Source organism: Rhinopithecus roxellana, chromosome 8 (assembly GCF_007565055.1).
Source record: "Rhinopithecus roxellana isolate Shanxi Qingling chromosome 8, ASM756505v1, whole genome shotgun sequence".
NCBI lineage: Eukaryota > Metazoa > Chordata > Mammalia > Primates > Cercopithecidae > Rhinopithecus > Rhinopithecus roxellana.
The window spans coordinates 50,292,057-50,307,214 of record NC_044556.1 but is presented as its reverse complement, the minus strand read 5'-3'; the positions used below and the strand labels follow the sequence as shown (position 1 = coordinate 50,307,214).

At 39.2% G+C, this 15,158-nt stretch overlaps 1 protein-coding gene across 9 annotated transcripts in view; it reads left to right on the top strand.

Annotated features, from left to right (window-relative positions):
* The window catches only part of LOC104660340 (myomegalin), a 223,801-nt gene that overhangs the window by 115,220 nt on the left and 93,423 nt on the right, over positions 1-15,158 (top strand). For 7 of the 9 annotated variants that reach the window (XM_030935208.1, XM_030935209.1, XM_030935207.1 and 4 more), the window contains 4 exons: positions 1,210-1,286; positions 5,706-5,829; positions 6,019-6,194; positions 11,637-11,754. In XM_030935208.1, coding sequence (XP_030791068.1) covers positions 1,210-1,286; positions 5,706-5,829; positions 6,019-6,194; positions 11,637-11,754 — 495 coding nt within the window. Of the gene's footprint in view, positions 1-1,209; positions 1,287-5,705; positions 5,830-6,018; positions 6,630-11,636; positions 11,755-15,158 lie in introns of those variants that run through there. The other 2 variants (XM_030935206.1, XM_030935205.1) reach the window with 1 other exon arrangement.

Here is a 15,158-nt window from a genome sequence, read left to right as displayed (position 1 = left end):
TCTCTAAAACATCTTTTGAGTCTTTCTCCCTGTACCTCTTGTCCTTAGACAGTCCCCCTCCCTATTCTGGTCAGTTGCCCCTGACCCACCCATCTTCTTCATAATTCCTTCTTCAACATGGACCTGATCATGGCAATACTTTGCTTAAAGCTTCCTGATGAGTCTTTGATCTCTACTGATTATTATCCAGTTTTTTTTTTTTTTTTTTTTTTTGAGACAAGAGTCTGGCTCTGTCACCCACGCTGGAGTGCAGCAGCATGATCTTGGCTGACTGCAACCTCCACCTCCTGGGTTCAAGCGATTCTCCTGTTTCAGCCTCCCAAGTAGCTAGGATTACAGGCGTGCATCACCACGCCCAACTATTTTTGTAGTTTTAGTGGAGACGGGGTTTCACCATGTTGGTCAGGCTGGTCTCAAAAGCCTGACCTCAAGTGATCCGCCCACCTTGGCCTCCCAAGTGCTGGGATTATAGGCGTGAGCCACTGTGCCTGGCCTATCCAGTTGTCTTAGCAGGATTTTCACAAACTAGTTGCAAACTATTTTCTATACTCCTTACCCACACTAAGCCACTTAACCTGCACCAGACACAGTTGGGATGGTTTTATTTCCTTATTTCTGTTTCCCCAAATCTTACTTGTTGCTTCCTCACCTCAATAAAAATTAATCGTTCCCTGTGTAACTTTACCGTCAGAGTCCCCTCTCACCTTAAGCAAACCTAATTTGTAAAATTCCAATTTTATGATAAAAGCATTGTTTTTAAAAATGTTTACAACCAAATTTCTTTAACTAATTAAATCCTCAGGCATTTAAAAGTATTATTCTATAACTATAATTCTATTAAAAGTATTATTCTAGCAATTTGGTTTTCAGGAACATCTGTATTAGTTAGGAAAAATTTATTTTAATACATACTATGTCCTGCAATGGTTTAAAGAACGAATAGGCTTGAGCAGTGTTCATGATCCAGGGGTAATGATGAATAGGTTGGGAAAATCGATAAGTAGCTCAGGGGAAACCCTGAAGCTGTACAGTTTATTCTTCCTTGACTAGATTGCTGATCCAACTAAATAGCTAACTATGTCAAGGGTCACGAAGAGGGCAGAGATGAGGTGAGAGGCTGTAGACCAAGGCAAGACTCAAATAGGAACCTGGATCCAGGATAGAGGGTCTGTGGCAGTTAATAACAATTAATGCCTGTGTGCTTTTCAGAACATTGAGCTGAAGGTTGAAGTGGAGAGCTTGAAACGAGAACTCCAGGACAAGAAACAGCATCTGGATAAAACATGGTGAGTTGTAATTTTAAGCTCTGGTCCTTTCCAGAGTCTGGCTTGCTAATCTGAGAGCAACAGATTTGGAACCAAATTCCTTAACCTATCTATGGTATTTGAATCCTGTGTCTGATTCAGGAACTGAAACAATAGATTTTCATATGCTGTGTTTCCCTTGGACTCTCTGTCTATTACTAGGTCAGATAGACCTTGCCATAAGTTGGTAAATCCACCAGACCTAAGATTGCAAACTTCCTTTTAGTCAGCAATCAACTAAACAGAAACAATGAAAGTTTCCACTTTTAGTAGAGGCAAATGCAAATAAGCTTTATAAAAAGTATCAGTCAGTCTACTAATAACATCAAGGGCTGAGGTAACATTTGGGGAAAATGGGCACTCTCACACACTACCAGTGAGTGTAAATTGTGACAACATTTTTAGTATGTGTGCTACCTATTATAGTAAAAAAGGAGGATTTCCTTTGATCAAACAATCCCTAGAAGGAATCTGTTTCTTATCAATAAAAGCATTAGTGTGAAAGGATAAATGTATAAGGATGTTTATTGCATCATTAGTTGTAATGGCAAAAAACTAGAAACAATTACCAATCGATTGAATAAATTTTGGTATTACTACACTGTGGACTATTATGCAATTATTAAAGAATGAGTTAGCTCTATATTATTGTCCTAGTGGGAATTCCTTAATTAAGTAAGGGGGAAAAGTTGCTGAGTGATATTTATAGTATATTGAGGAGGAGTGAGATCACAGTCCGTGATAGGGAGAAGACTTAATATTTTTTTAATATACATTTGCATTGCTAAAATGGTTACTTTTATAATTTATAGTTTTTAAAAAACTTAGTGTTAAATGACAAGTATTAGAATTATTAAAAATATTTTCAGACTTCAATAAAGCTTCAGAATACAAAAATTAACGTACAAAAATCAGTAGCACTTCTACACACCAATAGCATTCAAGCTGAGAGCCAAATCAAGAATGCAGTCCCATTTACAATATCCACTAAAAAAAAAAAAGTACCTTGGAATACATCTAACCAAGGAGGTGAAAGATCTCTACAAGGAGAACTACAAAACACTGCTAAAAGAAATCATAGATGACACAAACAAATGGAAAAAATTCCATGCTCATGGATCGGAAGAATCAATATCATTAAAATGGCCACACTGCCCAAAGCAATCTACAGATTCAACACTATTCCTATCAAGACTACCAATGTCGTTCATCAAATGACCAAGATCAAAGCCAGAGGCATCACACTATCCGACTTCAAACTATACCACAAGGCTACAGTTGCCAAAACAGCATGTTGCTGGAAAAAAAAAAAAAGGAAAGAAAGACACATAGACCAATGGAAACAAATAGAGAACCCAAAAATAAAGCCACACACCTACAGCAATCTGATCTTCGACAAAGTCAACAAAAATAAGCAGTGGGAAAAGGACTCCCTATTCAGTGGTGCTGGGATAACTGGCTAGCCATATGCAAAAGAGTGAAACTGGGAGCCTCCCTTTCAGCACATATAAAAATTAACTCAAGATGGATTAAAGATGTAAATGTAAGACCTCAAACTATAAGAATCCTAAAGGAAAACCCAAGAAACACCATTCTGGACATTGGCCTCAGGAATTTATGACTAAGTCCTCAAAAGCAATTGCAACAAAAACAAAAAGAGACAAGTGGGATTTATTTAAAGAGTTTTGCACAGCAAAAGAAACTATCAACAGAGTAAACAGATAACCTCTAGAATCTAAAAAAGTTTGCAAACTAGCATCTGACAAGGGTCTAATATCCAGAATCCATACGGAATTTAACAATTGAACAATGAAAAACAAATAACCCCATTTAAAAAATGAGCAAAAGGCATGATTAAACATTTTTCAAAAGAAGACATATACATGTCCACCAAATATATGAAAAATTGCTCCACATCACTAATCACCAGAGCAATATAAATCAAAACCACAATGAGATACCATCTCACACCAGTCAGAATGGCTACTATTAAAACGTCTAAAAACAACAGATGCTGGCGAGGCTGCATAGAAATGGGAATGCTTACACGCTGTTGGTGGAAATATAAATTAGTTCAGTCACTGTGGAAAGCAGTCTGGAGATTTATCAAAGAACCTAAAACAGAACTACCATTTGACCCAGCAATCCCATTGCACCCAAATATTAATTGGATATATCCATTAATTTGGATATATCCCATTAGGGCATACATCCAAAACAAAACAAATCTATCAAAAAGACACATACACTTACATGTTCATTGCAGCACTATTCACAACAGCAAAGACATGGAATCGACCTAGGTGCCCATCAACAGTAGATTGGATTTTAAAAAAGTGTTACATCACATTTACATATATGCCATGGAATACTATACAGCCACAAAAAAAGAATGAAATAATGTCCTTTGCAGCAACACAGATGCCACTGGAGGCCATTATCCTAAGAAAATTAATGCAGAAACAGAAAACCAAATGCAGGTAGCATGTTCTCACTTATGAGTAGGAGCTAAACAACAAGTACTCATGGACATAAAGATAGCAACAGTAGAAACTGGGGACTACTAGAGTGGGGAGGGGGGGAGTGGAGGAAGGGTTGAAAAACTAACTATTGGGTACCGTGCTCAGTACCTGGGTGATGGGATCATTTGTACCCAAACCTCAGTATCATGTAACATACTCAGGTAACAAACCTATACAAGTAGCCCCTGAAGCTGAAATAAAAGTTGGAAAATAAAAGAAAATAATATATAAATGCAAAAAAAAAAAACACTATGTTTTCAGATTATATCCTGGGATCAGTACACAATCAATCTGATCTGGCATTCTTTCTGTGTCTACAGTATTTCTTGATACTTAGGATGACAATCCAGCAAGTTCAGAATATTTAAAACCAAATTAAATTACACACAATGTGCTGGTATTACTATTTAAAGGCATTAAATAGGCTAATAAATTTTAGAACAACTTACAAAGACAATTAATGAATTTTGAAATTTGTGTAATGCTTTGATTTAAAGAACTTTTAAAAATGTCATTTGAATCAGGTGACATTATTCTATTTTTAAGAAATGAGAAAACTAAGGTATATTCTTCTCAAATCAGTGGCAGAACCCTCATCTTCTGTCATAAAGTTTAGGATCTTTTGACTTCAAACAGCTGTAGCGTCTTAAATAAGGCGTTCCTGGCTAATGGTATTACTCAGAAAATGTGTAACTTCCATTCTCTATAGATTATAGTTGGCAGTTATCTACTGCACTAGCAAGAAATATGGAGTCAAATATAGATTCAAAACAAAAGTTGATGATTCCTGGGGTCTGCCTGTTTGGGGGTCTTGGGTTATACGCTTGACTTTTGTCTCTTTTGTGGCCAAGATCCTCATACCCCCCAAAAGCTATATAATGACAGAGGAGCTCAAGATAAATATAGCCCCTGGGATGGTGCTCAGTAGTGTCCACTATGCAGCAAGGAATCCTGTAATCTTTAGGGAAGCATCATTTGCTCTTCATGGACACAACCCCCTGAGACAAATACTAAAGTACCACTGGTCTTAGTGCCCCATAAGCCTATACCAGTTCAATATTGTTCTTTGTCCTGAGAACAAGAAGATGGCCCATAGTTCTCAACAAATGGCTTAAAGCAGGAATAAAACCAATAGGAATCAAAATCATTCAGCATCTGATATTGCTCCCAAATTTCTAATCCTCAGACATCTGAGGGCAGCTGTTGTTCACTATAAATAAGTTGATGATACCTTACCCGCTTCATGCTAGCTCCTGGACATTCAATCCTAGGGATACCAGAGAGGCAAAGCTCAGCCCAAATCTTGAGCTTTCCTGGATTAAATGTCTCTGCATGGGACCATGGGAAAGCTGGATAGAACTCTGGATAAGTAGCCCAGATGTAGGACAGCCTACTATGGATTACTGGCTTTAAAGGAAGAGAGCATTTCTATGGCTGTCCAAATGGATATCCTGTCCCAGCAACCTAAATGGAAAGAACACTTGAATTTCAAATAGCAAGAAAGGCAAGGAACTAGCAAAGCATTCTAGGAGGCAGTCTCAGTGGAAAAGTCCCAGGACAGATGACAGTGAATGTGAGCCATTTGATGACTACTTGCCTTCCAAACGAAAGTTCCTCTGGAAGCTATAAAGATAATGAAGCCACTAGGAAGTCAAGTATATACTACTTGACAAACAACACAAAGTTAGAGTTTCTAAAAGTTTGGAACTTTTTCAACCTGAAGAAGTTGAAGAGCTCAGTTCCACAGATAACTGTAGAGGGAAAAAATGCTCAATTTTTCTTCTTATCGGTGTCACTCTGAATTACTGGAACAACCTTAATGGTTCCACTTGCTAAACTGTATGTCTAGCTCTGACTGGCTAATGCTCTGTGGTTTTAGGGCTGATGTGGAGAATCTCAACAGTCAGAATGAAGCTGAGCTCCGACGCCAGTTTGAGGAGAGACAGCAGGAGACGGAGCATGTTTATGAGCTCTTGGAGAATAAGATCCAGCTTCTGCAGGAGGTGAGGAGTTCCCAAAGTCCATAGCTAGGGGTTCTCTTTTATTCATACTCCTTTTCCTACTGCCCTGCCTTCTGGCATTCACCTTTTCCATCTCTACTTTCCCTCTCAAATTCATCAGTGTTCCTGAGTCTTAGGGCTCCCAACCTAGGTAGAAATTTTGCGGCCTCTCAGTTTTTGTTCTTTTTCCAGGAATCCAGGCTAGCAAAGAATGAAGCTGCGCGGATGGCAGCTCTGGTGGAAGCAGAGAAGGAGTGTAACCTGGAGCTCTCAGAGAAACTGAAGGGAGTCACCAAAAACTGGGAAGATGTACCAGGAGACCAGGTCAAGCCCGACCAATACGCTGAGGCCCTGGCCCAGAGGGACAAGTAGGTGCCTTCGGTGCTCTTTTTGTCGCTTGTCTCTTGCTCATTCTCAAGGCATATAGCAGCTGCACTGTTCCCTTTCAAGGATTGACAGTAGGAGCTTCACTATTTCTAAGACTTTATGGGTCCACAACCAGAGTCGTTCTTTTCAGGGTTGAATTTTCAGTGGTATCCATTATGAAAACTCATTTAATGGATTCAGTGGGCAAATAGTGGCAAACAAGAGACATGGATTCACTTATTCAGCAAACATTTACTGGGCACGTCACATGCCAGATACCAGGCTAAGCACTTCAGTTACAGAAACAAAAGACCTAGTTCTTGTCACCAAGAAACATGTTACATGATTTTAATAAGTTCCCTGATAGAAGAGCATGGAGTGCTCTGGGGAAATATTGGAGGGTCATCCATTCTACATTAAAAGAGCAAGTTGTCTGCTACCGTCTGAATGTTTGTGTCCCATCCCCACCTCCCTCCCCCGCCAGTTCATGTATCGAAATCTTAACCCTTAAGGTTAATACTTCTGCCTCCAGAAGTATTATCGTTAAGGTTAAGATTAATACTTCTGCCTCCAGAAGTATTATGAGGTGGAGCCATTAGGAGGTGATCAGATCATAGACACTGGAGATGGAACCCTCATAAATGGGATTAATACGCTTGTAAAAGAGACCCCAGAGAGCTAGTTAGCCCCTTCTACCACATGAGGATATAGTGGGAATGCACCATTATGAGCCAGAGTGTGGACCTTCACCAGACATTGAACCTGTCGGTGCTTTGATCTAGGACTTCCCAGCCTCCAAAACTGTGAGAAATACATTTCGGTTGTTTATAAGCCACCCAGTTTATGGTGTTTTGTTATAGCAGGCCAAAAAGACGAAGATAATGCCATTGAAGGTTTCCTAGAGGAAGTGAAATCTGAGCTGAGCTTTGAAGGATGAATAGGAGCTAGAATAAATAGGTAGAAAGTGGATAGGGAAAGGAAATATTCTATGCAGAGGGAAAAACTATGGAGGGAAGACACAGGGAAAGGAATATTTCAAGAACTTTAAATAATTGTACATAAGTGGAGCAAGTGAGAAGACAAGTGAGAGGTAGGCTGTTTGGAGAATTAGGGGTCTGATTGTGCCAGCTTTGTACACCATTATAAGGAACTTGGACTTGGTCCTGAAGGTAACTGGGCAATTGTTGAGGTCACCACCATCTACTGTTGGGGTTACTGCGGAAACTTTCTAAATGTCTGTTCTACTTCCAGTCCTGCTCCTCTCATTCAATCTCAACCTCATAATTCAGAGTAGTTCTGAAATAGATAATTCAACAACCACAAATTGGCAAATAATTTAGCCTCTTAAGTGCGTAAGACTGTGATGGCATAAAAAGCTTTAAGGAGCTTTTAGCTGAATAGGCAAAAACCACATGTGCACACCATGACCAATGTGATCTTTCCAAGACATAAATTTAATCACACCATTGCAGAGCCATTTAAGAAGCTTTCCAATACCTTTAGGAGGTAAGATCCATACTCCTCATGTGGCCATCAGAGCCTTTATGATGTAACCTCTGATTTCTCCCACACTCATCACCCACCACCATTCCTTCATACTTCATTCATGCCAGGCTAGTAATAATAATAATGGCCAAGCTTTGTTGAGCTCTTACCGTACAGCTGAGTACTTTATGTTCTTGTTTAACAGCCCCATGAGATATGAATTATACTTTATTAATGAAAAAACTGGCATTTGGAGAGTTGTGAAACATGGTTTCAGGGATTGCTGACATCCAAACCCTGAATCCATACTGCCTCCAGAAGCATAAGAAGCTATGGCAGGTCTCCAGAATTTTGTTCATGCTTTTCCTTCTGTAGGAAACATCTGCCAACTTTTTCCCTTCTAGTGAACCTCACTAAGGCATCAATCATCATTTCTTTGAAGGCTTTGTGATAGCAGAATGAAGTTTCTGTATTGTTTCTTTTATATATATATAGTACAATTCTCAGTATGGTGTTGTATTTGCTTTCAGATTTTCCCTTCTAGGTTCCCCACGACTGTGTTCTATTTGAACCCCAGTAAAAAAAAAAACTGAACTAAAAACCAAAACAAAACAAAACCCCAAGTAAAGCACATGCACATCTGAAAATAAATTGAGGCTACTCATATCAGATGGCCTTGAGCAATTTTGGAGAGTAGGAGAACAGATCCTCTGTAGAGACTGAGGGTCAAAGAGATGAGCAAGGTTTGAGGTTTAAGAAAAGTAGAGATGTTCTAGTGCGGATACCATGAGGGAATTTCATATGGAGTCCACATTCCTCCTCCTAGTCATCATTGCAGTTTACATTTGTATAATGTTTTTAATTTTTTTGTTTTTGTTTTTTGAGATGGAGTCTCGCTCTGTTGCCCAGGGTGGGGTACAGTGGCAAGATCTCAGCTCACTGCAACCTCTGCCTGCCAGGTTCAAGCAATTCTGCTGCCTCAGCCTTCCAAGTAGCTGGGATTACAGGCGTGCACCACCACGCCCAGCGAATTTTTGTATTTTTAGTAGAGACAGGGTTTCACTATGTTGGTCAGGCTGATCTCAAACTCCTGACCTCAAGTAATCCGCCCACCTTGGCCTCCCAAAGTGCTGGGTTTACAGGGATTATAGGAGTGAGCCTGTAATGTTAAGTTTTTAAAGTTATTTCTGCTGGGCATGGTGGCTCACACCTGTAATCCCAGCACTTTGGGAGTCTGAGGCCGGCGGATCATGAGATTGAGACCATCCTGGCCAACATGGTGAGACCCCATCTCAACTAAAAAATACAAAAATTAGTTGGGCGTGGTGGTGCATGCCTGTAGTCCCAGCTACTCGGGAGGCTGAGGCAGGAGAATCGCTTGAACCGGGGAGGCGAAGGTTGCAGTGAGCCGAGATTGCGCCACTGCACTCCAGCCTGGCGACAGAGCAAGACTCCGTCTCAAAAAAAAAAAAAAAAAAAAAAAACCACACAACTGGAAACATTTCATTTAGTACCCAGCACACATTCAAGGACCTAGAAGGTTCATGTTCTAATATATACAAACAGAGAATATGCCTGGCACATAGATGATCACTAAGTTTATTTGAACCCATAGTTTGGATACCTCAGCACAGTATTTTACAACTTAACCCTAGTCTGAGGGTCTGAATTTTCAGTCTCTTCTCCAGCCATTGCCTCTTCCCTGGGCCTTAGTTCCAGTGACTCTTCCCAAATTGTACACTGGGTCTTCATGCCTTTGTTCCTTTGTTCAATCTCCTCCTTCTGAGCCTGGAAAACCACCTAGGTCTTTGCTATTGTGAATAGTGTGCAGTGAACATTTGCATGTGTATGTCTTCAGGGTAGAATGATTTATATCTCTCTGGGTATACCCAGAAATGGGATTGCTGGGTCGAATGGTAGTTCTGCTTTTTGTTCTTTGGGGAATCGCCATACTGCTTTCTACAATGGTTGAACTAACTTAACACTCCCACCAACAGTGTATAAGTGTTTCCTTTTCTCTGCACCTCACTAATATCTGTTATTTTTTGACTTTTTAACCATAGTCATTCTGACTGGTGTCAGACAGTATCACATGGTGGTTTTGATTGCATTTCTCTAGTGATCAGTGTTATTGAGGTTTTTATCATATGCTTGTCGGCTGCAGGTATGTCTTTTGAAGTGTCTGTTTATGTCCTTTGCCAATTTTTTAATGGGGTTGTTTTTCTCTTGTATATTTGTTTACATTTCTTATAGATGCTGGATATTGGACCTTTGTCCATTGCATAGTTTTCAAATATTTTCTCCCATTCTGTAGGTTTTCTGTTTACTCTGAAACCACTCAATCTTTAAAATCTCTTCTCCTGGGCATCACTATACTTCTTCAAGTCAAATGAATCATTTCTTTATCTTTCTTCCTATAGCTCTATGGCAGCACTCAGTGTACTATATGGTGCCTCTATTCTGGTAGCATTTATTATATTCTATTACTATTATTTGCTTATGTACAGTCACACATCACAAACTACAGGGATATGTTCTGAGAAATGTATCTTTAGGCAATTTCATTCTTCATTGTGTGGTCATCACAGAGCACACTTACACAAACCTTGATGGGATAGGCTACTGCACACCTAGGTTATATGGTATAGCCTATGGCTTCTGGGCTACAAACCTGTACAGCATATTACTGTACTGAATACCATAGGCAATTGTAACACAATGGTAACCATTTGTACATCTAAACATAGAAAAGATACAGTAAAAATACTGTATAAAACATAACAAATAGTACACCTGTTTAGGGCACTGACCATAAATGGAACTTGCAGGACTGGAACATGCTCTGGGTGAGTGAGTGAGTAGTGAAGTGAATGAACATGAAGGCCTGAAACACATTTTATAGTCATACAAAAATATTTTCTTATATCCTTATTCTAGAAAAGGTTTATTCTGTTTTTAAATTTTTAATTTTTTTTTTTTTTTTTACTTTTTAAACTTTTTTGTTAAAAACTGAGACACAAACATACACATAAGCCTAGGTCTACACACTGTCATGATCATCACCACTGTCTTCCACCTTTACATCTTGTCTCCTGGAAGATCTTCAGGGACAAAAACACACATGGAGCTGTCATCTCCTATGATAACAACACCTTCTGGAATAGCTCCTGAAGGACCTGACTGCGGCTACTTTACAGTTATTTTGTTTAATAAGTAGAAAGAGTACACTCTAAAACAACAATAAAAGTATAGTATAGTAAATACATAAACCAGTAACATTTATTATCAAGTATTACATACTATACGTTATGTTTTTATACAACTGCCAGTGCAGTAGGTTTGCTTACACCAACACCACCACAAACAAGTGAGAAATACATTGCACTATGATGTTACTGCAGCTAGGACTTTACTAGGTGATAGGATATATGCAGTATGATGACATAATGTTGACAGAAACAGGATATGGTACATGACTGTAGCTGTGTCTTCTCACTCTCCCAATCACTAGCAAACATGTGCCGGTGGAATTTAAATTTTTGCAAAACAGAGATTGTTTCTTTTCCAACTTCATATTTCCGGTACTTGGTAGAGTGCATTGAGTACACAAAATAGTTATCCAAGAACCGTTTCTTAAATGGAACAGCCACTACCACCACCACCAAAAAATTCTAGGCCCTTATTCCAAGAGTTAAATACCTATGGTCTAAAGATCTATGAATAAACTTCAGGAAGTCCATGAACCTGGTGAAAATGTAAGCAAAAAGTTGTTTGTGTATGTATTTGGGGGCTGGGCAGAAAATACATGGTTTTCTAAAGAAATGTATCAAAAGATTCAATGATCCAAAAGGGTAAAAACCTGCTGTACTAGACCATGCTATCTTTGGAATGTGCTGAAAAAATAAGGTAATAATAGTATCATGATCATAATTATTGTCCTTACTTTTCCTTTGCTTCAGGAGAATCGAAGAACTGAATCAGAGCCTGGCTGCCCAGGAGAGGCTTGTAGAACAGCTATCTCAGGAGAAACAACAACTGCTACATCTGTTGGAGGAGCCAACTAGCATGGAAGTGCAGGTAAGGCTTGGTCAGTACATCCAGAGGCATTTGCTTCATGCTTTCATAAGCCCTACTTTTTAATATCTACGTGTATTTGTTATCTATTGCTTTGTAACAGATTACTGCAAACTTAGCAGTTTAAAACACCTTATTTTTGTTATCTCACAGTTTCCGTGAGTCAAGAGTCCAGATATGGCTTAGCTGGGATCTCTGTTTGGAGTCTCATAAGTGTGAAATCAAGGTGTAGACTGGGCTCTTTTCTCATCTGGAGGCACACCTAGGGAAGGATCGACTTCTAAGCTCCTTCAGGCTGTTGGAAGGATTTACTGCTGTGTGGTTGTAGAAGTTATGGCATCTTCCTTCTTCATAGCCAGCAGCAGAAAGAGTCTGTTACTTTTCTCACTTCTAGACCCTCTTTCAAGGGGCTCATTAGGTCAGGCCCATCAGCATAGTCTCCCTTTTCGTTAACTTAAAATCAACTGATTAGAAGCCTTACTTACATCTATATGACCTCTTTACTTTTTCCATATAACATGGCATAACTATGCAGTGACATTCCATCACCTTTGCCATACTGGTTAGAAGTTACAGGTTTTGCCCATCTTCAAGGGGTGAGGATTACACAAAGATGAGATGGCCAGTGGGTGAGAATTATAGGGACCACCTTAGAATTTGCCAGCCGCATCAAGTGATTTATAATTATATAGAACATACAATGTTTTAGGGGTTTTTTTGAGGGTTAAGTTGTAAAATACTGTGCTGAAGTATACAAACTATGGGTTCAAATAAACAGTTACTAATCATCTATGAGCTAGGCATATTCTCTGTTTGTATATATTAGAGTATGAACCTTGCAGGTCCTTGAAAATGTGCTGGGTACTAGATGAAATGGTGATTACTATTTCTGTACAAGTGTATCACACAAAGATAGAAATTTGCTTCCAAATTTTTTTTTTTTTTTTTTTTTTGAGACGGAGTCTCACTCTGTTGCCCAGGCTGGGGTGCAGTGGCACGATCTCAGCTCACTGCAACCTCTGCCTCCCAGGTTCAAGAGATTCTTCTGCCTCAGCCTCCTGAGTAGCTGGGATTACAGGCACATGCTACCACACCCAGCTAATATTTGTATTTTTAGTAGAGATGGGGTTTCACCATGCTGGCCAGGCTGGTCTCGCACTCCTGACCCCAGGTGATCTGCCCGCCTCGGCCTCCCAAAGTACTGGGATTACAGGCGTGAGCCACCGCACCTGGCCATAATGTGGTTTTAATGGAAAGGTTGGGGTCAAGATAAAAGAGCAATGATAGGGATTAGTTTAAACCATTGCTTCCCAATCTTTCCATTTCATGGCACATATACCAAATGGTAATATTTGTAAGGTATGGAGGTAAACGGATGAAGCCTCTCACTTGGAGGTGGCCAATTTGGGTGCTTAGGCCACTATGAGGGCAGAAAAAAAATCACTGTCTTGGCCACAATTACAAACTTCTTAGACTGCAGCTTCATTTTGGTTGGAAAGCTCTGGTTAACAAACTCAAGAAATGATGTGTGTGCACATAATTTTACAAGTATGAATACAAATTGAAGTTCATAGGCTTTTTGCAAGATACATATTGAAATATATGGAAATTTTCTTAAAGGACTATGGAAAATATTTCTTTCTTTTTCTTTTTTTGAGACAGAGTCTCGCTCTGTTGCCCAGGCTAGAGTGCAGTGGCGCGATCCCGGTTCACTGCAACCTCTGCCTCCCAGGTTCACACCATTTTCCTGCCTCAGCCTCCCAAGTAGCTGGGACTACAGGCACCCACCACCACGCCTGGCTGATTTTTTGTTATTTTTAGTAGAGACAGGGTTTCACTGTGTTAGCCAGGTTGGTCTCGATCTCCTGAGCTTGTGATCCGTCCATCTTGGCCTCCCAAAGTGCTGGGATTACAGGCATGAGCCACCATGCCTGGCTGAAAATATTTCATAATACGTTTAATTTAGAAAAGCTCAACTGAGAATAAGAAGAATTGAATTTCCATCCTGATTATTTATTAGCTGTATGACTATGAATATGTCACTTCTCAGCTTCCATATACATAAAATGGGAAAATTACCTCAAATAATCTCTATAGTTTCCTATAATGCTAACATTCTATTTTTATCTTATTTCAGAATTTTATTTCATTCTATTTTAGTTCAGAATTTACACAAGTATTAGTTCTTTCAAAATGTTCACCTTCTGAAATGAAATCACTTTTATTGCTTTTTTATTTACAGGCACATAAATACTAAAATATTTTGTACATATACATATTTTCATCATCTTTGGTAAGCATTGAAATCAATATATTTAGTTCAGTATTTTCAATGCTAATTAAGGAATTGGTTTGGTACCAGTTTTCAGAAGACTTAAAGAACCAAAAGCTTATAATTTCAAAGAGACTAAATTATTTATATTCTATTCTAAAAGGATGCTTAGAACAAGAGTAAGTACAGCATCCAGGGGATAATATTGCATGACCATTGGGCAGAAGAAATGCATCAAATCACATAAACTGTACTAAATTGATATGCTTTTTTAACATTGCCTAATAAAAATTTATTGTTATTGTTATTACCCAATATGGTGTACATTTAGAAACCTGATACATTGTGCTGTTTGTTCTATAAGACAGTGTTTCCTACCCTTTTTCATAGAAAATTCATTTTCATAGGAAATGTGTACATCTATGGTATTCTGAAATAAGTGACCATGGCTGCTCACGGTTTGAGGCAATTGTTCATGGCCCCCTCAGGACCCATGCGCCACCCTGAGAGGTGAGGGGATCAGCATCTTTGCACAATGGTGGACCATGCTGAGGTACACTGTGCTGGAATACCCAGGTTGGAAACCTCTGCCACAGGAGGCCTCTGATAGTTGGTCCTCTCAAGTGTGGAGAATAGAAAGACTCCCATAGCACATTTCCTTGTTTCTCCCTTTGGATCTACGTCTTACGGGAAAAAAAAATTGGGCCCAAGGACTGGTAGTGTCTTCCCTAAATTTACATAGTAGTTTAATTCATGGAAAAATGTAGTGTAAATTAACATCGTGCTCCTATATACAGAAGAATTAAGTTCTAGGTTCAGATGACTGTAAACAGTTTTATCATCAACCAATGGAACATTCAAATTCCAAAAGTCATTTGGAATTTGGGACAATACTTTGTCCTGTAACATCCCTTGCCTCACTTATCATTGTGACAACATCAAAAACAAGAAACACCCCCATAAATTTTCAAAATGCTCTCTAGGAGATGAGACAGTTGCTCAGTGAGTACCACTAGTATAGGGAGTCCTAGCCTTCCAAAGGTTTATAGTCCAATGAAAAACCGGTATGTAAACAAAGAACTAAAATACAGTGTGATAAATGAGGAGACAGAAATACACGCATGGTGCTAAAGGA